The sequence below is a fragment of the Myotis nattereri genome, assembly GCF_964212035.1.
Source record: "Myotis nattereri genome assembly, chromosome: 1".
Lineage (NCBI taxonomy): Eukaryota > Metazoa > Chordata > Mammalia > Chiroptera > Vespertilionidae > Myotis > Myotis nattereri.
This window is the reverse complement of record NC_138075.1, coordinates 184,403,489-184,426,432: the sequence shown is the minus strand read 5'-3', so window position 1 is coordinate 184,426,432 and position 22,944 is coordinate 184,403,489. Positions and strand designations below refer to the sequence as shown.

At 38.5% G+C, this 22,944-nt stretch overlaps 1 protein-coding gene across 1 annotated transcript in view; it reads right to left on the bottom strand.

Moving 5' to 3' along the window:
• RASSF6 (Ras association domain family member 6) overlaps nt 1-22,391 on the bottom strand; it is a 55,211-nt gene extending 32,820 nt beyond the window's left edge. The window contains exons 1-2 of the mRNA XM_081093951.1: nt 22,334-22,391; nt 10,535-10,633 (exon numbers count right to left, since the gene is read on the bottom strand). Of these exons, the coding sequence (XP_080950077.1) occupies nt 10,535-10,599 (65 nt within the window). The 5' untranslated portion in view covers nt 10,600-10,633; nt 22,334-22,391. The remainder of the gene's footprint in view (nt 1-10,534; nt 10,634-22,333) is intronic.
• Nucleotides 22,392-22,944: the final 553 nt, after the last annotated feature.

Genomic DNA, 22,944 nt, shown 5'->3' with positions numbered 1-22,944 from the left:
AAAAAGGGGGATTGTATCATTTGCCAAAGTGCTAGTTTCCTGAAGAAAACAGGAATGTGCTTTAGATATAATATCTGATATTTAAGAGAATCCCTTTATAAGGGTAAATATCAATAACTGATATTTTAACACTCTAGAATGTTTTCCAACAACCTCAGATGGGGGAAGACACTTATCTATTCCCTTTCCCTTTAGGGTCTAGCTCTAGCATCTAAAGATTTTTTTTTTTAATTTATGAGTTATTATTCTAGTTGGTGGCTACAATGAGCTGCTTCCATATCAGACCTTGGTTTCTAGTGCCCAACAAAATATACTGTGAAAGCTCCGAAACAAACTGTGTATCTCTGTATGTGTGCACAGCATGAAACACAGTGGTACCTGTGCTTTTGTTAACCAATGGTTCTCAAACTGGAGCTAGCATCAGAATCACCTGAAGGGCTTGTTGAAACAGATTGTGAGTGGCATCCCCCTCGTTTCTGAGTAAGTCTGGGATGGGTCCTGAGCATTTGCACTTCTCACATGTTCCTGGGTGATTCTGATGCTGCTAGGCTAGGGATCATACTTTGAAATCTACTCTTCGGGTGCTAAGGATCAATCTGATGTTATTCTTTTAGGGGAAAGGAAATCTTTCTGTTGCCAGATTGCGGGTTGAAATAGGTGGCCATTCCAATTAACTCTAAAATAGCTATATGCAGCGGGCCCACTAACACTTCTGCTCCTCCCCCTCTATTGCTGAAGTAAGGGGTAAGAGAACACTGTTTCTTCACACATTCCTGGGAAAAGGTTTGCTCTAGTTTTCTATTACTGCTGCTACAGGTTGCCTCAACCTCGGTGGCTTTAAACAATGCAAATATATATATATGTATTAGTTTACAGTTCTTTAGGTCAAAATGCAGGTCTCACAGGCTGTAATCAAGCAGTCAGCAGGGCTGTGTTTCTTCTGAAGGTTCTGGGGGAGAATAGTTTCCTGGCTGTCTCCCATTTCCAGGGCCTGCCCACATTCCTTGGCTGCTGGCTCCCCTTTCCATGTTCAAAGCCAGCAACGGCCATTGACTCATTCTCACCAGGAAAACTCTGACACTGACTTTTCTCAAATAGCTCCCCTCCCGTGTTAAAGGGCCCTTATGATTACACTGGTCCCACCTGGATAATTCCTCTATTTTCCTCTCCACTGATTAGCAACCTTAATTCCATCTGCAGTCTTGACTCCCTTTTGCCTTGTAATGTAAAATAGTGATAGCTTCAGTGGATCAGAATGTAAACATCTTTGAGAGGCCATTATTCTCCTTATCACGGCATTTAAGAGCGACTCCTGTCCAAATAGTGTCAGAACACCTAGGAGACAGCTTGTTAGAAATCAGAATCTGTATTTTAAGGAAGATCCCCAGGAAATGTGTATGTGCATGAAAGTAGAGAGAAGCCCTGATGCAGATGAATCAATATTTAAGGGTAAGACATGTGAAGTCTAAATACCAAGTTCCCAATTCAGTTTTTGAGGCAGGTTAACTACCTCCCTCCCCTGCACCCCTCCCCCTGACACACACAGTCATTCAAAACCATCCAAAACTTACTGAAGAATTACTATGTGACAGACAATGGAATAGATGCTGGGGGCACTGCAATCAATGAGGCCCCTGCCATACAGAAGGACTACAGAAGAAAAAAGAAGAGTAAATAAAGAGATATGCTAATTTCACAAAGGGATACATCCTGTGAGAATAATGACACAAGATCATGTGATGCAGAGCACTGAGAGGACATTTTAGAGAGGGCCATCAGAAGGCCTGAAATATTAAACCAAAACCTCAGTGATGGAAAGGAGAGTGTTCCAGGCAAGAGGCACAGTGCCCCATCCCATATGTGGGATTGAGCTTGGCATGGGGAAGAGTGGTTCAAGATGAAGTCCTAGGTCCTCCAGGACAGCTCATATTGGGCCTTAGAGACTCCTTACGGTAAGGATTCTGCAATAGAAACCTTTAAGGCTTCAAGAGAGATGCTGTGACATATATGTAAGGAAACTTCTGGCTGCTGGAGGAGGATGGACTGTGGGGACAGGAGGTAGATGCAGGGAGCCCAATTACGAGGCTGTTGCAGTTGTTCAGGAAAGAGATAATGGTGGCTTGGACTGGATGGTGAGAAGCAGTTGGATTTTGGAGGTGGAGCTGATTGGATTTTCTGTGGGGCTGGGTACAGAAGTGAGAGAATGGAGCAATGAGATTGGGATCTGACTTTTGTTGGGATCTTGCTTCTCATTTTATCCATGAGCTAAACTTTCATTTCAGGTGTTTCTAATACATACCTTATAGATTAAAAAAAACTAGTTGAAAAGTAAACACAGTTGCGCCACGCAACACCAGTCATTATTGCAACAGATGGAGGCTGGCTGTAAAATAACACCCTTTGTGAATGAACAGCGGGGGGTTTGTGCTTGCTCAGGAGCTCAGGATGGCTGCCTGGACTTCACAGTCTGCTGCCCCTTGCTCCGTTGGGATGGGGAAACGATATCTATTATTCTGTTAATGAAGTCTTTCAGTTATTTTCCTGATATGCCTTACAGCCTCTGGGACTAGGGGATTGTTACAAGAGAGCCTGAAACACAACAGGTGGTCACTGATCCCCAGGGCCGTCCTTGTGCGCGTGAGCTAACATCAGGAGCTTTCCTTACCTCCCTCTTCTGACTTTGACCATGGATTTCCTTACATTTGAAAAATAGATTAAGCAGCCTCCTTGTTTCTCTTGTGAGCACCCTCCAACTATTCTCCGCACTCTATACAGAGTATATAGAACATATCTCATCATGTATTTTGTTTAACATTCTTAACTCTCTCCCATTGCTCTTGGGATAAAACCCCCTAATACTTCTCAAAATAGGTAAAGTCCTGCTTGGTTTCTCCTTCTCTTTAGCCTCCTTTCAGAAGATGTTTTCCCTGTGACCTGGACCTCAGCCACCCTGGGTACCTTCCCCTTGCTGGAATGGTGCTTCCTCTGGCCATAAAGATTTTGGGCTGTCACCCAGTGTCAGGAATGCTTCCCCCTCAGTCCCTTAAACTTGTTAGTTCCTTCTTCCTTCAGATCTCTGGCACCTGCCCCTACATAGCCTGGGTCCTTATTCTCTCCTAAATCTGGGCTCCTTTCCTTTAGACACTTACCCTCAGTTTGTTATCAGCCCTGAAGACCTGTGGTTCTCAAAGTATGATTCCCAGACCAGCATCACTACCACCTGGGAACTTGTCAGACATGCAAATGATCATTACAACCTAGACCTACTGAATCAGAAACTCTAGGAATTGGGTCCAGCAATGTTTAGTTTAATAAGCTCTCCGAGTGATTCTAATGAAGGCTCAAGTTAGAGATCTGTAGCTTGAGATTGGCCTTGTCCATTTTTACTCAAAATTCCATACCCCAGCTTCTAGTACATCTGGCTTACTGTAGGGTCTCAGTAATTATTTCTTTAGGGAATAAAATAAATAAAATTAAACCCTGACCTATTTTTAAAGGGGAAAAACATCTTTCACCAGTGTAGCTAACATATCCAGAAATTAAACTCTGTAAATTAATATATTTTTATTTTATTAGACCTTTGTATTGAAATATTTTCAGTGTATCTTGGACAGATAGATGATCTAATTGTTTATTAATGGATTGAAGTAATGAAATAGGTAAATGTAGAGTGAATCAATTTTATTGGGAATAACAATTATATCGATATGCTTAATGACTGTGGACAATATATATTAATTGAAAAATATCTGATAAAGAAAGCTTAAATATGACATTTTTCACACATCTGGGGGGACTTCATTGACCTTTCCATGACATAGTAACAGATGTGGTACCCAATTTCTCCTAAAAATTTTTTGTGTTGTTTTTGCTAGATCATCAAACATAAATAATAATAATTTTAAAATAAATTTTTAAAAACAGTGTCCACATAGAAAAATTTTCTCATTCTTAACATGATGGTCCTAAACATGCCTCAAACGTTTTGCGCCGGGCTTATTTTAGAATCCTGACTCAGACAAAAATGTGTCTGAGAGGGCTGGCTCCCTCATCCTTTATTAGAGACAAGAGTCCCGCGGACTTCAGGGAAGTGGTGCTCTCTCTTCAGCCTACCTGCAGGGCATGCGGGGGCACGCAGTGTTCGCACAAGTTCCTTTGCTCAAGACAAGGCCCTGGCCGTGAACTTGGGCAAATGTTGCCCTCTGGCTTTACCAGTCGGGTAGGAGCAGCTTCTGAACACCGGTTCTTTGTGCTGACTTTGTGCTCAGAGGTGCAGGTGGCTGGTTCCTTTGTTTCAGCAAAGGGTGCTGGCCAACACGCTTGGAAAACGAAACTATTTGGAATAATGCACTTTCTGCTAAAATGTACTACATCGTGCGAATTACAATTATTTACTCAGGACAGGCATGCGCACGTGCCTTGTGGGCTGCAGTTGGAAGACTTGTAGCCTGCAAGTGTTTGTCTTAGGTCCCTAAACAGGAGAAAAAGTCTAAGGTTCCCAGAGTGAAATCTGACCTGCATTCTAAAACTGAATTTGCCCTCTATTCAGGCACGGGGGTTGGCATTTACTCACCTCTAAAGTGCCCTGAATTCAGCCTAGGACCTGAAATAAAAGTACTTCAAGAGCAACCACATGGAACCATTATTTTTTAAAACTCAGCTCACTTAGAATATTTACCATGTGAAGCAACAGAAGAGATGACCCCAGGCAATGAAACAGCACCTGGAACCTTAGTCATGTGAGCATGAAGTTAACTTATGCCATCGCCCTTCACCCAGGGAAGTTTCTAAACTCAGAGAATTCTCATCCAGGAGTAAGACGTACATTTTATATTGATTATTGTGCTACTAATATTAAAACCTCCTATTTTATTGATAACATGTAGTTCTTATGAAATTTGCTAAATTAACCAAATTTCCTCCAAGCAGATGCTGTTTTCCTATTAATTTCCATTATTTTTATGTATTTCTGTGAAGAAAAAGACAAATCCCTTACTAAGTTGGTAATTCTGTCTTGTTTGCTAGAACAATGACTGGTGCAAAGTGGGGGCTGAATCACTACTTGTTAAGTGAATACATGAATGGAAATGTTTGCCAGGTTTGTGATGTGTTGGATATCATAGGTGGTCAGGGATATTACTATCATTTCTGGTCACTATTTTGTAAAGATTTCCCCAGGCTACAGGAATTCTGTTTATTTCAGGTGGTCCTCAGTCCTCAGACTTTAATCCTTTCCTATGTGAGTGGTGGTTCTTCGACTTCACTATGCATCAGAATCACCTAAATAGTTCTGGGGTGGAACCAGGATCTGCATTTTCAACAAGCATCTGATTGGGAGGCAGGTGGCTCATGGACCACATTTTGAGAAATGCTACCTTTATGTCAAGTGTTTGCATTTACTTTATCATCTGGAATTCCAATTAATACATGGATTGTAAGGCCTGAAAGGGGTTCTGGGTTAAAGAAGATAAACTATAAATCCTCAATTCAGTCACTGAAAAATATGACATAAAATAAGGGTCACTAGAATCACAGATCTTTCTTTGGAAATATCCTCCTCTAAAATATATAGTTTCATTGTGACATAGTTTACTGCAGGCCAATTGTAAAATGGGAAGGCATATAGATTCTCAAATTTTGTTAGTTTTCTTTCTCCTCTTATGTTCCTGATAATTAGAAAGTATTTATAAAAATATTTGCAGAGGTAAATATTATTATAGAGTGCTGACGTTAAGGTTATTTTGTAGGAAAGTGATTAATACATTCTGGCTGAGAGCTGTGGCTATGCTATCAAACTAATCATATACTGCTTTCATGATTTTGGCTAACCCCAAGTATCATCTGTTGTCAATGTTTTTCTAATTGACTCCACTTTTAAGTAAGTTTTTATTTGTCATGAGCAATAATGTTTGTGAAATCAAAATTTTTATGTGCTAATTATATTTTTCTGATATTTCCCATAAATGTTCAAATAAAAGTCAATTATCTATGTTTCACCTATAATTATCCAGGTACCCCACCTGGGAAATGGGATGAAAAGATGCTTAGGGCTTACCTTCAAAGGGTTTACATTCTACCTCAGGAAATCATTTGTTATGAAACAATAAAGACAAGTCAGGAGATGCAAGCTGCTGGTGAGAGAAGTCACCAAAGATTTTTAGAAAACTAATTTTTGTAGCAATAACATTAGATATATTTGTACTCTTTGATCCAGTAATTCCACTTTTGTGGAATAGCTCATGTGTATTCAAAAAATTGGAGCCATCTTGAAGGTCAAAATTAAAGGAATGATTACATCATGATACTTCTATATCATTGAATACTATGCCATTAAAATCATCTTTAGAAATATTTTTAAATAATAAGTAAAAAATTTCTAATATATGCCAGATGTGCAAAACAGATACAGTATGACTTCAACTATGGCAAATAGAGTCATTAGAAGATGTGGAATATGACAAATTAAATAGTATATATTTTTCCTTGGTTTTGAGGTTATGAATAATCTTTATTTTTTCAATCTATATGTTTCTATATTTTCTGTTTTATAGTTATACAAGCGCCCAATGCACAAAATTCATGCAAGGGGCTCAGCCCCCACCGCCGCAGTGGCTGCCTCTGCCTTGCCCCCACCACCTCAGCGTTGTCCGGAAGGTCATCTGGAAGGATGTCTGGTCTAATTTGCACATTACACTTTTATTATTATAATAGATTAAAATAAATATATAAATTATAATAATTTATCAAAAAATCATACTTCATAATTAGCAAATACATATTTTAAAAGAAAAATTAACACAAGCTAATTAAAATCTTACTGCAGTTCAGAGAAGATTTCATGGGGAAATGGGGAAAGTGAAAAGCTGAGACTGAAAAACAATAAAATAATCCAAAAGAAACAGAGGTTGACTTGGTACCTATCAATGTACGGAATGGGTGTCTACGTCAGCTAAAATTTGTGATTTTCATTCTGTGTCTACAGAGATGAACAAAAGTAGGGGATGTGGTGATCCAGGATAAAAATTACCATTGGCTGGTCATGGCTACAGTGAGATAGACATAACTCTTATTAGAACTGAACTAGGAGCTCTAGAAAGGTGGAAGAAAAATTTATTATTTAGAGAAAGGGCCAGGAGAATAAAGAACCCAGAGAATAAAGAGAAATGCAAGCATACAAATGATGGGGATTAGTCAGAATTGGAATACCCCTAAGAGCAGACAGGAGTCAGGGAGGGCACAGGAGCTTCTCTATGACATTTGTCTTGAAGTTTTGTCAGGGAAGAGAGGTTGATGCTACAGTGTGCAAACAAGAGACAGTGTATTGAAGTTACCTGATACCTGATGCGCTTTAATCTGATCACAAGGGCAAGTCTAAAGGTTTGAGTGAGAAAGAACCTTGCTTCCTTTGGTAATTCAGGCGGTAAAGCTGCTTAAGTCAACTAAGGGACAATGATTGTAACCTCAGATGTTGTAATCTGAGAGGTGGGCCCCCAGGGTAGTTTAGCAATATACTGGTGGGGCAGATGGGAGTCATGATTTTATGAGCTGAACTGCGTCATGCAGAGCTGAATAACAGGAAAATGCGTACATGGGTTTGTACATTCTTCTCTTATATTCTGTACTTTTCCTTCTCTGAACCTCCCTCCCGGTGTGGTAAATTTGTTTTCGTGGTTGGTTAAACTTATGCTGCACAGAAAGCATACAGGCAAAAAGAAACACTGGGGCAGACCTAGGGCTATTGTCTTTGGAAACACCACTCTTGTTTCTGTAATTTCCTTTGGGAGGAGGCAAATATATAGGGGCCTTCTTGGGGCTGTCCTGGGCTCTCATCCTGTTCTTTGCCTCCTGTCATTCTCTTGGGAGCCTCTTGCATTTTATTCACAACCTCCCACCTTCTCCATCATCCATCTACCTGGAACCTAATTTGCCCCTGCTAATCTTGCAGATCACTCAATGCTTTTCTTATCTTTTTCTCTTCCCAATCTGTCATCTTTCAGGTCCTCTCAACAATGCTCATCTTGTTACCAGGGCCATCTCTTACCAGTCTCTAAGACCTTTGGTTATGTTCTCTGACCTTCATTGTCAGTGTTTCAGTTAAATTTCCCAACTCCTCAATTTCCCTCTTTTCCTTGTATGTCCATCAATGCTTCAGTTATTTTGACATGTCATAGTATGTATATTATGAATGACACATATGTAACGGGTAATATAGTAAATATATACTGCTCTTCCTCTCTGTTCAGTCTCCACAGCCATTCTTCTTACTTTCACCCAATATATTTCTTCCTTGCCTTCTTGTTTCCTATTTTTCTTACTTCATTTCACTCTTTCAACCTTGGATCTGGAATTTTCTGTTTATACTTATTTCCTTGCTGATCTTACTCACTCGCAAATGTAACACGTCTAGGGCTGAACTCCTGATCTACCACAAACTTGCTCTTTTATAGTCTTTATAAAATCAGAAAAATTTAACTCCATTTTTCTCAACCAAAACCTTGGAATAATCCTTGTTTATTCTCTTTCTCTCACACCCCACATCTAAACCTTCAGGAAATCCTATTGTCACTTCTTTCAAAATATCACCAGAATCTGAACTTTTTTTTCCTACCTCCACCTCCATTGGTCCAAGGCACTACCATCTCTACCCTGGAATATTATCAGCTCCTCGATAGTTTCTCTGCTTCTACTCTTGTCTCTTCTTCATTCTTCTCTTAACCTAACAGCCAGACTGATCCAGTCACTCATGTACCCAATATCCTTCAATAGCTTCTCATCATGTAAGTGGGAAAGACGAAGTCTGAAAATGGCTTATGAGACCTTCCTTGTCTAGCCCCATTATGTCTCTAACTTCAGCTTCTACTGTCCTTCCTAATTCACTTCTCCCCACTGGCTTCCGCCGCCCCTACAGGCACATGCCTGCCTTAGGTCTGTGAACTTGCTGTCCCCTTTGCCTGGATGCTACCAGCCCTATACCTACACAGCTGGCTTGTGCACCTTCATCAGGTTTTATTCTAATGTTACTTCCTCACTGAGGACTTCCCTGGCTTCTTCCATGAAATCTCACCTGCTCTCCACTCCCAGCACTCAGTACTCACTTTCCTGCTTTATTTTTATTCTTCATACCTTTCAGCATCTAATATTATATACCATTACTCATTTATCTTAACATATTGACTGTACAGTAGTCCACTCTTATCCACAGGTGATACATTCTGAGATCCCCCAGTGGATGCCTGAAACTGTGGATAGTACCAAACCCTGTACATACTATGTTTTTCCTATACATACATACCTATAATAAAGTTTAATTTATAAAATAGGCAATTTCATGAATAGAAGATTTGTTCTTACTATAGATCTTAGCAACCTCAGCATAAAATTTGTTTTTTTCTTTTAAGAATGTTTACCTTTACTTTAAAGGAAGCACTGAAGGCTTCTCTTTGGCATATCTGAATTGCCAGTATCACTAATCCAGTATTTTGGGGCCATTGTAAAATAAGGGCTACTTGAACACAAGCACTGTGGTACCCTGACAGTGGATCTGATAACTGAGGCAGCTAATAAGTGACCTATGGGCAGGGACCTATATGGCCTAGATATGCTAAGTAAAAGGATAATTCATGTCTCAGCTATGACAGAGTGGGATGGTGAGATTTCATCACACTACTCAGATTGGTGAACATTTAAAACTTATGAACTGCTATTTCTGGAAGTTTCCATTTAACATTTTCAGATTGCAGGTAACTGAAACTGTGGAAAATGAAACTGTGCATAAGGGGAGACTACTGTAATCCTCTTTAGAAGGCAAACCCCTCAAGGTAAAGGCTTTGTTTGGTTCATTGCCAAGTGCTCAGGATCAAGAAGAGTACCGGTCCACAGGGAGTTAAGTATTTAAGAAATGAACCCACTAGCTTGTACTTTATGTCTTCTTCCTACTTCTTGTACCTCATGCTATCTTCCACGTGGCTTTAATTCCATTTTTGATCATATTTGTTCCCTATGATTTCCTATTTCCAATTCCTGCATCATTTACATCCACTTCCCTCCCTCATTTATTTGGCTTTGTTTCTCTTTATTGTAAGACATGCTCTAGCTCAGTGAAGTTCAATGCTTATATTTTCTCTAATAATTTTTAAACCTCTATTATTCCCAAAGCAACATAAGATGCTATTTACTATAGGTAAGAAAATAGCTGTGGATGTTGGCCATATATTACATAACCTAATGGGGAACACTAAAAATGAAGTGTGTCCTGAGGACAAGGGAGAGAGGAGAGGACAGGAGACCCTGTGTTGGGCTCCTGAGAGTTTTACCAATGACTAAAATAAAAGTTTAGCCTTTATGAAATATGAGTGATTGTTCCATGAAAGGCTGTGGTTTAGCAGTCTGTAGGAACATCTTTCTTCAACTTATTTAATGTCTCAACTGGCGATTCACATTATTGATCTCGTGAATGCTATATCATGCTTAGAATGACATATAATCTACAAATAACTGGCAACTAGAATAACATATAAGACAGATATACAGTTACCCAGTAAGGAATGTCCTGTCATTGACGAAGATCCAAGAAGAGTACTGGTCGGGCATCATAGTCATCTTTCCTCCCTTTTTGAGGTCATCTATGGATACCCTAAAACATTAGAATAATATTAATGGCATGCACTCGTGATGCATTCATAAATCAGTTTCTGACTTAAATTGAATTTTCTTGTTGTGTCCCTAGTGTGTAAAAGTATTGGAGGAGAGGGGGTGTTTAAGTAGTGTTTCATGTATGGGCATGAGGGTTGGGTTGGGGAGAAAAGGAAAGAGAAGATACTTTTTTAGCATGTGTCTTACACTCTGTAGGTGAGCCAGTTTATAGACCTTCTCTCAAAATCCTGCGACCATCTATCCCAGCAAGGTCTGCAGGCTATTACTCCACTTCAAACCCCCGGTAAGTAACGGAGCAGAGCATTTGAAGCACAGCCTGAATACCTTCAAGGCCTCTACTTTGTGGTTTTTTTACCAACATTTTTGCAGTTTGGAAAAGGTTATATAGATTAATTTTTTTTCTATAAATCAGTCCATGCTAAGATTCTTTTCAAGGATTTTTTTCTATGTCGAAGGGAATTAATATTGAGGATAAATGAGATGTTCTGCAAAGCCTTCAATTGTAAGAAAATAAGCTTAGAGTTCTGAGTTTAACTACAACTCACGTTGAGTGAGTTTCTAAACGGCCTCCTCCAAAGCCCTTTTTCATGATTGCTCGTAATTTGTTTTGGGAAACAAGTAATAATATGTTGTCTTCCCTGCCCACTCCCACCAGCCCCAACCCACTTAAGTTTTAAGATCCTTGGGTGTTTTCCTCTGTTCTAATTACTCAATCTGTGCTTTTGAGAAAAACCTATTTTGTCTCTTTTGATATGATCTTTCATTTTAAGCTGAAAATTGTTTTCTTCATATAATTTAGGGAACATAGTAGTAAAAGAAGGGGAACAAACAATTTAATTTTGACAATCTCTAATGAAAGATGATAAAGAGGACATATGAAGGAATATCAGATAAACCACAAACATACTAACTTGACAAAGAGGCTTCCCTTTGGTAATCAATTTGAGAAACTGGCAACTGTGGGATAGAGAGACAGAGAGAGGGAAAGGCAAACAGGGCAGAGCAATAGTTGTAAGAAAGTTATCATACAAAATCCAAGGTTGGCCCATGATAAATGCTAATGATTTGCAAATTTGTAAGTGGAATCCTGGATCAAAGTTATGATGATAATAACTTTATGGTTGCTGGCTGTCTTAACTACACTCTTTGTAAGGAATGTACTCAGTATATCCAAATCTGGCATTACTACCATTATAAAGAATCTTACTTCTGAATGTTTACTATTTGATTTGGAATACACTCTAAAGATTTTTTTTTTCATTTTTCAATTTATCCACAGTTCTAATACTACCAGATTTTAGTGATTTAAAAGTTATCCTCCTGTCCCATCCCTCTAGAAATGCACAGGTGTGCTTGGAGTGTTTGAAGCTGCTACAGAGCTTACATTTTATTGATAATTATAAAAAGAAAAAATGAGAAGCCATATGAAAAATTCTGCCCAGCTAGAATAATGTTTCTGAAGACTTTCTGGTTATATTTTATAGTAAAATCTCCAGAAATTTATGAAAGAATGTAGAAGACTTGTGGTTATTATATTTTAAAATAAAATTTCCAGAGACTTGTGGGGAAAAAAATCAGTCAGTTTTAAATTTCTGCTTACTTAGCAGCCCCGTGTTGTTTTCTTTAAGAAGATGTTAAATCCCAAAGGCATTTAGGGTCTCAAATGAGGCATTTTTGTGGCAACATGGGAATACAAGATAGCTGTAATAGAGAAGAGATCCTGGAGGTGTGAAGAAAATAGAAAACTACTCGGTAAACTAAAAAACTTCAGAATAAGTGGCCCAATGCAAGGAAAGATGGACCAATTTGGTAAGTTTTTGGAGTATTTCTAGAAAGAATTTTCTCCTGTAAGATTCTGTGCAAGGAAACATATTCCTCCTATTACAGAAATTAAATCCAAGCTGGCTGAACCCTGCCAATTCCTGCAGACACAATTTTAAGTTTTCAGGCAGCTCAAGTCAAGCTCAGACTCGCAGGGTTGATTATGATGTAATATCACTGAAGTCTCCTTCAGGCTATGGAAACTGTGGTCAGACATGAATAATATCCTCCTTTAGGTTGTCATATAAGTGGAATTAAGGTATAACCAGAGATTTTAAGTATAATAATTTCTAGTCATTCCATCTTGCAGAAATTGAATATTTGACTACCATTGCTTTAAACCTACAGAATTACAAGGGATATAGCTGGAATAAAAAGGTAGGCTGGAGAGAAAAGATGAATTTTTTTATTTAAAAAAAAAGAGGGAGAGGGATTTCCTTCTTTTTCTTCTGAATCAGATTATTTTGGTTGGGATAGGGTGTGTGGAAGACATTTCATGTTTTTCTTCCTCCAGGAGACTAGCTGTCCAAAACAAAACAAACAAAACGAAACAAAAGAAACCCCACAAAAAAAACAGCCATTCTCACAACATTTCTGATGCATATTTTTCCTTATAGCACATTGTTAGTTTGAAATTCTGTCATCTACTTGAATGCTATGAGCACATTTCATCAAGCATATTGTAATAGTCTCTAAGCTGAATAGTTGATGAGTTTCTCATTATGCTTTTACCATTCTGATCTCACTTCATCTTCTTGTTCACAAATTTTCCTGGGATCTCATTCTTAGCAAAACAAATATAGCCCTAGTCCCTTAACCTGACATTCAGGCTTTCTGCAATTCCACTCAAACCTACTTTTCAAACTTAAAACTGAAGCTTTTCTTTAACACCAGGCCTTCAAGTCTAATGAAATCTCAAACCACAGAGTGTTCTACCAGTTGCTTTGTACAAGAGGGCCCTTGTCACTCCAGATTTCTGCTTCCTTCTAGTCCTTGATCAAGTTTGACCTTATCAAATCTCCCACAGCCTGTTATCTACACTGTTGTGATGCCATTTTCTGCATTCGACCTTGTATTGTTATTATTGATTTATGTCTTGCCTACTCATACCCTCTTGCTCAAAGAATGTGTTCCTCTAGATGGGAATGTCATCCTCTCTGATAGCACATCATTTAGAAGAACTCTCCATAGCATAACGAGGACTCAAGCCCCAGGGTCAGAAGCTCAGCAAACTGGGAAAATTAACTCTGTAGGTCAAACACTACATGAGCATTTTAGGCTCCTTTGGGTCAGAGACACAGCACACTCCATGAGCCCAATACTAGTAAATCCCAGTTTCTCGTTCATAGAATTTAGCCTGGGTTGTTTGGTTACACAGCCCTTGCTCTTGTTTCTAAAACCCGAGTTTTACCTCTAGATTTGTGATTCTAATCACCAGTAAAGAAAAGTTATTGATGCACCCTTGTAAGATTTCCCCAGTGGTTACCTTGAGGTCCAAACACTACCATTCCCCTTCCTGAATCCAGATTCATTATCATCTATTCCTTTAATTTATCTCTCCTTGCACCTCTCCTCCTACATTCCAATAGTTCATTTTCTCTGCCTTGTAGCAGCATTTGACAAGACTGATTGTTCTCTTCTTTTGAAACACTTTTATCTTTAAGGTATTTTGAAGTAATCACAACAACCTTGCCTTATTTTCTTGCTATCTCATTGGCTTCACTATTTTAGCCTCCTCTGCTGACTTCTCTAAGAATCACAAAATGCTGGCTTTTTATGTTTTTGGCCATCCCCTCTATCTACACTTTCTTCCAGATAATTGAATTAATTTCCAGCACAGCCTCTCTGCTGAGCACAACCATGTACTTATTCTCTTTGGATGTCTAACAGCCATCTCAATATCAATCTGGCCAAAACACAACCACTGACTTTCTCCCATGCTTCAGAATTCCCACCTCCACAAGTCTTCTCTATCTGCCCAATTAAGCACAAAAACTTAACAGTCAGTCTTATTTTTAATTCTTTCATCATAACCAGATTCCAATCCAGAAGTAAGTTCTATTGATTGTATCTCCATATGTAACCTGAACTCAAAAGCTCCTATTTCCAAAGCTACTGCTCTGAGCCAAGCCACCATCACCTTTCTCCTAGATTATCTCATCAGTCTCCTGACTGGTCTCCCTGCATCCACATGGTGATCAACATTCCATTCTTCACACAGCATAACGGCAATTTCAAAGATCAAGTCAGATTTTGTCATCCTATGATTAAAACCTTGCAAAGACTTACAAGAATGAACTAGAATAAAGTATAACCTTCCTGTGATTACTCATGAAGTCCTGCCAATCTCTTCAGTATTCACTTCCTTTATTATTTTCGTTATTGAATCTATGTCACTTACATTAGCCTTCTTTCTGGTTTTCAATTACCCCTAAGTTCATTCCTGCCTCAGGGACTTATCCTTGCTGCTTCTCCTCCTTGGAGCATCCCCCATCACGCAGATCCAGCCCCTGTCTCTTCTCTCAGAGGCTTTCTATAAGCAAGTCTCCATCACTCTTACATTATTTTCATCTAGTTACATATCACTATCTGAAAGGATCTTATTAATTTACATCGTCCATCTTCTCTAACTACAACACTAGTTTCTTACAATAGGGGCTTTTGAAAATTTGCCTGTGTACATCCAGCTATTCGAATTTGCATGGAACATGGAAGGAATTCAATTAATACCTGTTGAGTGGCTGACTGAATGTAAAGTTGCAGATATGGCCCAAAGGATTAAGAATTATTTATAAACTTTTTCTAGACCTCAGTTAAAATGACATTTTAGCTGAGACTAGAAGTTGGAGATATTTTGAATTGAAGAACCACAATGGAAGCCACTTAGAGTCACAAAGTGCAAATTGACAGTGATGGGCTAAAGAATCATCACAGCAGCTTCCTATTTGTATTCACCAAATAGCTAAGGCATCATCAAAGGGGGATAACAATGGCCTTGTAAACGGGTGATCTATGCTGAACCAAAGCAGAAGATTTCAGATGGGATTAAAGAATTTCAAAAGTTCTGACCTTATTCTCTGACCTTAGGAAGAAAGACAATTGAATGGAATTTAGGGAATAAAATAGAAACAGCATAAATTTTTGTTCCTAGGTGGTATATGCTAATTAAATAGGAAATACTATTGGCCATGTCTGAATCTAAAAATTGACTAAGCAAAATATTCAAACAGTCTAAATACCAGAAAGGTAAAAATGTGACTTGGTAAAAGTCTCACTGTGTTATTCATTGCTGAAGTGATAAATAGATCTATGAATTCAGAGAGTTTTCCCTCTCCATTCCCATTAACCACGATTCATAGCAAATTAAAATCTGGTTGGGCCCTTGTGCATATCTTTTAAATGATGAAGACTTGGTAGATTTTTGAGCTAGTTTCCTCAAAAGGCTTAAGAGGATGATCCCAGAGGTTATGATTAGCAGAGATGGAGAGGATTTATGAAAACAGAAAAATAATTATATAGGAGCCTAGAATTCTTACTTTGGACATTCACCATTATTTTGATAAACTATAATTTGAGGAGGAAAGCAATTGTTATAAATCTATGTACTTTACTTGGGGCCAGAGCTTATTCACTTAGATTGTGTATGAAATGAGATTACTCATTTAATAAGTGTGGTTATTTATTTTTTCATTTTGTCCAGACAAAGTGGAGCTCAGAAGATAGCAATTAGCAATTAGATAGGTCAGCAATTAAGTTCTGGAGAAATAAACAGTTCTGAGAGTACTAGGCAGGTCTAAGGTCGCAAAGGCCTAGGGGGCTTCACAGAGAAGGAAGGAGACTAACCAGGTAGAATGGGTCTGAGCAGGCAGAATGGGAGCACTGAGTGTGTGGGCAGCAGAGACCGGAGAACATGAGAGAGCATCAGTGGTTTTTCTCCATCTGCTCTGCATCCTGCCTAGATGTGGGCTTGCCCTCACTGACCAGTTACCAGGAGGAAGCCAGAAAATGGAAGGGGAATCCAAGCTGAAATGAACTCAAATGGACCACTCATTTAAATTACCTTCCTGTGCCCAAGCATGGATTAATTAAATGGTTACTTGTATAGGCAACAAATATTCCACAAGTTCCTTCTTTGGACCCACATCTGTACTAACCACAGGAAGTGTAGCCTATATCTCCATCTGTAGTCCCTTATGCCTGAGGCCAGTGGGTATACAGTGTCAAGATGGTCATAATTTTACAATGAACTAAAACAAAAAATACAGGTGCTAACTCCCCTAGGATCCTCAGCCAAAGAAAATTTTTCCTGCCATTTCACAGGAAAATATCTGCAGCTTTCTAATTACCTACTCCTTTCTCTTTCTGGGTCATATATTTTATTTTACTTAATTTGACTATTTGTTCCTTTTGAGCAGGATTATTGCTTATTTCAGTTTTGTATTACCCAGAGTGAGTATATATGTATTTACAAGTATATAGATAAAACATATGCAAAATAATTAATATATTCAATACATGGGGAAGCATATTCAAGTAACATTAAAATTGAGAGCTTTAAAGGTGAATGACAGTTATTTTCTTTTTATTTTATACCCACTTTTAAGATCATATACAAGGAAAATATATAGCATACACCATAAAAGTTATAAAAAAAACATAAAGTAACACATTGAAATAGCAAGTGTATATTTCAATTATTAAATAAGACTATATACATGAAGTTATTTTTTAAATTATTGTTTTGGCTTGAAGAGGCAATAGAAAGTTACAAATATGTATTCAGTTCCAAAATAAAGCTATAAAGAAAATAAATTTTTCTCTAAGCTCTGCCCTGGATTCGTGTCAAGATGGTCATAATTTTACAATGTTGAGAAGAAAAGATCTACATACAATTATCTTAAAAAAAACCAAAACTACAATTCTACCCATCATCCAAAAGAGTCAAGAGAAGTATGGATTCTGAGAAACATTTGTCTCCATAGTTTTTCTAAAGAATGCATTTAATTTGCAGAGATGATAAAAAGTTCAGAGTTGGGTTACTTAAACTATCGTTTCATTAAGTGATATTGACTGCAGCTAGAAAAATGTTTGTTTTGAGATAAAAATAAACAAAAAAGTACTTGGATTTAAGACAGCACTAAACAGGATGTGGGTCAAACAACCAGACGTCTATGGGACCATGTCATTGCTCTCAGTTCCAGTAGAATCCAATTTGAAATGCCAAGCCTTTAATAGTCTATTTCATATTTACACAGTGCTAAGACCACGTGCTTTGTTCTCCCCAGAGTGTGCTGGGGAAGTGAGGGAAGCAAGAGCAGTAGAAGAAGCAGGCTAGCTTTAAGCCATGTCAGGACTCAAAGAATCTCACCAGCCCACAGTCTAGAAGGGAGCTGCTGGAATTGCTGCTGTGGCCCAGCTCAAGGATTTCCTACTTCATCTAAGTTTCCAAGAGGACATTCTAAGGTGGCTTCACAGGCATCATGACTCATCTTTCCTGTTCATATGTTGGCTACAAAAGAATTGGGAAACTCTCTTCTCTTGAGCTCCATTTACTAGCCCTGGGATGATGATAATGAAAAGTTGTCTTTAATCATTTCAGCTACTAAAATAGTACCCTCATCTCTTAAAATAAAGACAACTGAAATATTGGTTTTGTATTGAGATGCTGTTATGAAGGGATGAAACCACTATATAGTATTTGACAGCTCTGACAGACATGAGTTTAATTTTGTAACAGGGCCTAATCCTCTCTAACCCTGGACTTAGCTGCAAAGAGAATATTCAGAAGATGTTCTTTCTCAGAGGCTGTATTTTCAATCGACCCATACTTGAATATGTTTTTAAAATCTAAACTTTTCTATGAAGCCCGTGTATTTCTTTTTCTTTTTTTTCCTCCATGTATATATAACAACCCTAAAATCCCTACCTGCTTGTAACGTGAGTTGACTGTTAGCATTAGATTTCTTTTTCAAATGAAAGTGTACTATGCTTCTTATTTTACAGAGTTAAAACAAATATCAGATGTAAATCTTTGAATTACATGTTAAAAAGACATGTTACATACATGTTATACTATTTTGGATATATATGAAAATTTAATTTTTTCTTAATTACTGTTGGTTGTCTCTCTCTCTCTCTCTCTCTCTCTCTCTCTCTCTCTCTTTCTCTTCCTATTCCAAAAACATTTAATAGTTTATCTTAAAATGTTATATGCATTAGAAGTAGTAGAAAAACACATTTATACTAAAACAGACTTTAACAAGGAAGATTTACCTACAATTATGTGGTTAAATAAGTTAATTTCAAATAAGTTAATCTCCAATATAGTTAAGTAGATTAATTTCAATTGCTGGTACTGTACATTGTTGAGACATATGCCTATTAAGAAATAAAATCAAATAACTTGGTTTAAGAAGTTCTGTTATGTTTGATCAAATAATTGAATCGATACCCCACCCCTAGGAACCGACCTTCAGGCCATTTCACAACGGACATTCCCTTTTGCTTAGACCACATTCCACTTGCTAAGACCACATTCCACTTGCAAAGACCATTATCTCTCCCCTCTGGACCTTTCCAGGATTCGGACCAGAACAGGGAATTCTCCACCCAGAAAAAGCCCACCTAGAGTCCCTTAAAAACTTCTGACTCCCAATTTTGGGTGCTGGCACCATTTTGGGGGCTCAGCCCACCTGGTATCCAGATGACCTAATAAATTTATAAGCCCTTACCACTTTGGCCTTATGCGTTCCTCCTTCGGCGACTCCAGCACTAACAATATCTATTCAGCGTAAAAGCATATTCTTGCTTTGAAAAATGTTTTGTAAATACCAGTACTGAAATTTATTCTAAATGGACTTAGTACTCCTGTAAGTTTTTAACTAAACCACACTAAGTTCAACCAGACTCCAGAGGACAATAATGTAGTCAAGTTCAGTTTGGTTGGTTTTATAATTCTATTCACAATTCTCCAGTCCATATTCAATTGTAATTACACTGGAGAATTTTAACTCTACAATTTGAAAAAAGAATCATGTCCGTTGATAGATGAATGGATAAAAAGTAGATTTGTAGTGGTGAGTACAGGAAACAAAGTTTATTCACTATTGTAATAATCATAACAGTAATTTCTTTGTCCATAGGAACAACAGTAAACATACTTATGCCCACTCCTTATATACAATGGAATATTAAGCAGCAATAAACAAGAATGGAATGTCCGGGCTGGTGTGGCTCAGTGGTTGAGTATCAACATATACACCAGGAGGTCACAATTCGTTTCCTGGTCAGGGCATATGCCTGGGTTGTGGGCTCAATCCCCAGTGTGGAGCACGCAGGAGGCAGCCAATCAATGATTCTCTCTCATCATTGATGTTTCTATCTCTCTTGCTCCCTTCCTCTCTGAAATCAATAAAAAATTTTTTAAACAAAATAATGGAATCTTACCATTTATGACACATTAATGGATTTAGAGGGTATTATGCTGAGTGAAATGTGAGGCAGAGGAAGATAAATACTATATAGTTTCACACATATGTGGAATGTAAAGCAAAACAAAACAAAAGCAGACTCATAAAAACAGACCAAAGTGACAGTTACCAGAGGAAGTGGTTGGGAGAATGGGTGAAAAAAGTGAAGGGGAATGTAGTTAATATTATTGCATAAATTTACATAGTGACAGATGATTACTAGGATAGTAGGGTGGTCACATTGTAAGGTCTAAAAATGTCAAATCACTATTGTATACCTGAAACTAATAAGACTAATATAAGATTGCATAACAACTATTCCTTAAAAAAATAAATTTACAAAGTCAGGTAATATTAGCATTCACAAAAAAAAAAATGATGACTAGGATTGACTACAAATCACTTAAATGTTTTATATTAGTAAAATAAAAAGATAACATTTCATCAATGGAAACACTTTGCTAGTCATAGCAACTAAGTCTGTCTTCCTCAAAGTTATCAGCATTAATAAAACTCACAGCAATGTTGCCCTGGCTGGTGCAGCTCAGTTGGTTGGAGCATTGTCCCTTACACTGAAAGGTGGCTAGTTCGGGTTTGATCCCCAGTCAAGGGACATACAGAGGCAACCAATCAATGTCTGCCCCTTTCCCTCTCAAAAATTTAAAATTTTTTTTTAAAAAAAAATCTCTATAAAAAAACACTAATAGCAATATTAACAAAAGTTCCCTTTAAATAAAATTTCAAAAAATAAGGTGCCTTGCCTATAATTTAAGTTTAAGAGGCAACGACCAACAAAAAACAGGTATCATTCTTTTATATATATTGGCCATCAACACAAACGAAAGTCTACATCACTTCAATACAAACAATACAATATGTACTACAATGTAAGGTCGTGGAATCTTATGGTCTAATTTTCTCCAAGTTATTCAAGGGGCAATCTCTTTTACCAAACTCAGATAACATCATGGGTTCCACAAGATGGGACTGTGTAAAATTCTCCTATTAAAATTACACTTTAGTTTTAGAAATAACATGAATATACATGTGACTTTTCCAAAGTAAAATTGACTGAGTAGCAAATAAGTTTGAATTTACCACCATCTACTCTATTTGAAAAATGGCAAGAAGCCAGATACCATCCTTGCTACTAAGAAAGGCAATGCTTTTCCCACCTGCCATCTGCTCACAGGTCCTGGATCCACAATGTCTGGTCTCCCCTGCTCAGCTCCTGCTTCCTGATCTGGCCCTTTTGGCTAATAAGAGGCCGCATTTATGGAATACTTGCTCAATGTTTAGTGCTCATCGAAGACCTATTGGCAGCTCCTGTTAGGATGCTCACTTTTAGAGATGACAAACTGAGGCTTAGGTAAGTTAACTTGCTATGGAACAAAATACTAAGTGGCAAAGCCAGGACTTGAACCTATGGCTCTCCTGCCTCAGAATGTTATCCTTAACTCATGGCCTCCCAGGTAATTAATTACGATTATTCTTTCATTGTTTGGTACAGTCTTAAATTATATCAGAAATCCTTTGCAATTTTTTTTTTGGGGGGGGGGGTTACATTTATGTAGCTTTGTGGTAACAAAAGCTTAGCTGACTGAACCCTTTATTTATTTATTTATTTATTTATTTATTTATTTAATTTTTGTTAATCTTCACCTGAGGGTATTTTTCCATTGATTTTTAGAGGGAATGGAAGAGGGGGAGACAGAGAGAGAATAAAAAACATCCATGTGAGAGACACATCAATTGGTTGCCTCCTCCACACATCCTGACCAGATCTCACCTATGTGCCCTTAGACAAGAATCAAACCTGCGACCTTTCAGTCTGGAAGTTGACGCTCTATCCACTGAGCCAAACAGGGTAGGTTTGAACCCTCTGTTTAAAATACCTTCCCTGCTAGCTGATTCAATACAACACTGTAACCACAAGAACACTCAGGGACAGGAGGATGTCATGCCAGGAGTCCAGTATCTCTGGAGAGCAAGCACAATTCCAGGTCCAGTGCTCACTGAGCTATTTCCCTGAAGCTAAGGGAGGAGGGGCTCAGTGGCCACACTAACCTCCATACCTCCCTCTCCTTCCCTCCTTTTCCCTCCCTTCACAGTGGCCACACTAACCTCCATACTTCCCCCTCTCCTCCCCTCCTTTTCCCTCCCTTCACAGTGGCCACACTAACCTCCATACTTCCCCCTCTCCTTCCCTCCTTTTCCCTCCCTTCACAGTGGCCACACTAACCTCCATACTTCCCCCTCTCCTTCCCTCCTTTTCCCTCTCGTCACAGGCATAACTTGGTCAGGAAAGAGCATTCTGAAAAAAAATCAAGAGGAAAAGTAATGTCCGTTTCACCTGTTATTCACACTGAGAGCAGAAGGAACCTTTTTACCTTAATTGTTGGGCTGAACTTGCTTGCCGACAGTTTGTTCCCCTGCTGGTCACAAACTCTGATTGTCGGAAAGTCAGCGCTCACTCACCTGTCCTGGAGGTCCAGGTCCGTGCCAAGTGTGGGAGGAGGGGTGCACAAGGCTCACCTGCACACCGCTGGGCTCTGCTCCCGGGAGTCCTACACACACACACACACACACACACACACACACACACTCACACAAGGTCATCAACTCCAGAATCTGGTAGTTAATTATTACTTCTTTTCACCACCGCAGGGAAATGTCAGAAACCTGAGCCACTCCCTGTGCCTCAGTGCATGTTGGGAGTGTTTACTTTCTTTCTTAGGATCAGCTGATAGACACACTCCTTTGCTCCTTGTCACACACTTTGAGGAGAAGTGAACTGACACCCTGATTAACACTTTAACCACTGAGTTAGATTGATTCTACTCTCTATTTTCTAGTCTATCCAGATTATAGAGAAATAGTCCATGTAAGAAATGACACCAACTAAGACTTAATGTCATTATTTCTTTTCTTTTTAGAGAGAAGAAAAGGGAGGGGGAGCGAGAGAGAGGGAGAGAGAGAGAGAGAGAGAGAGAGAGAGAGA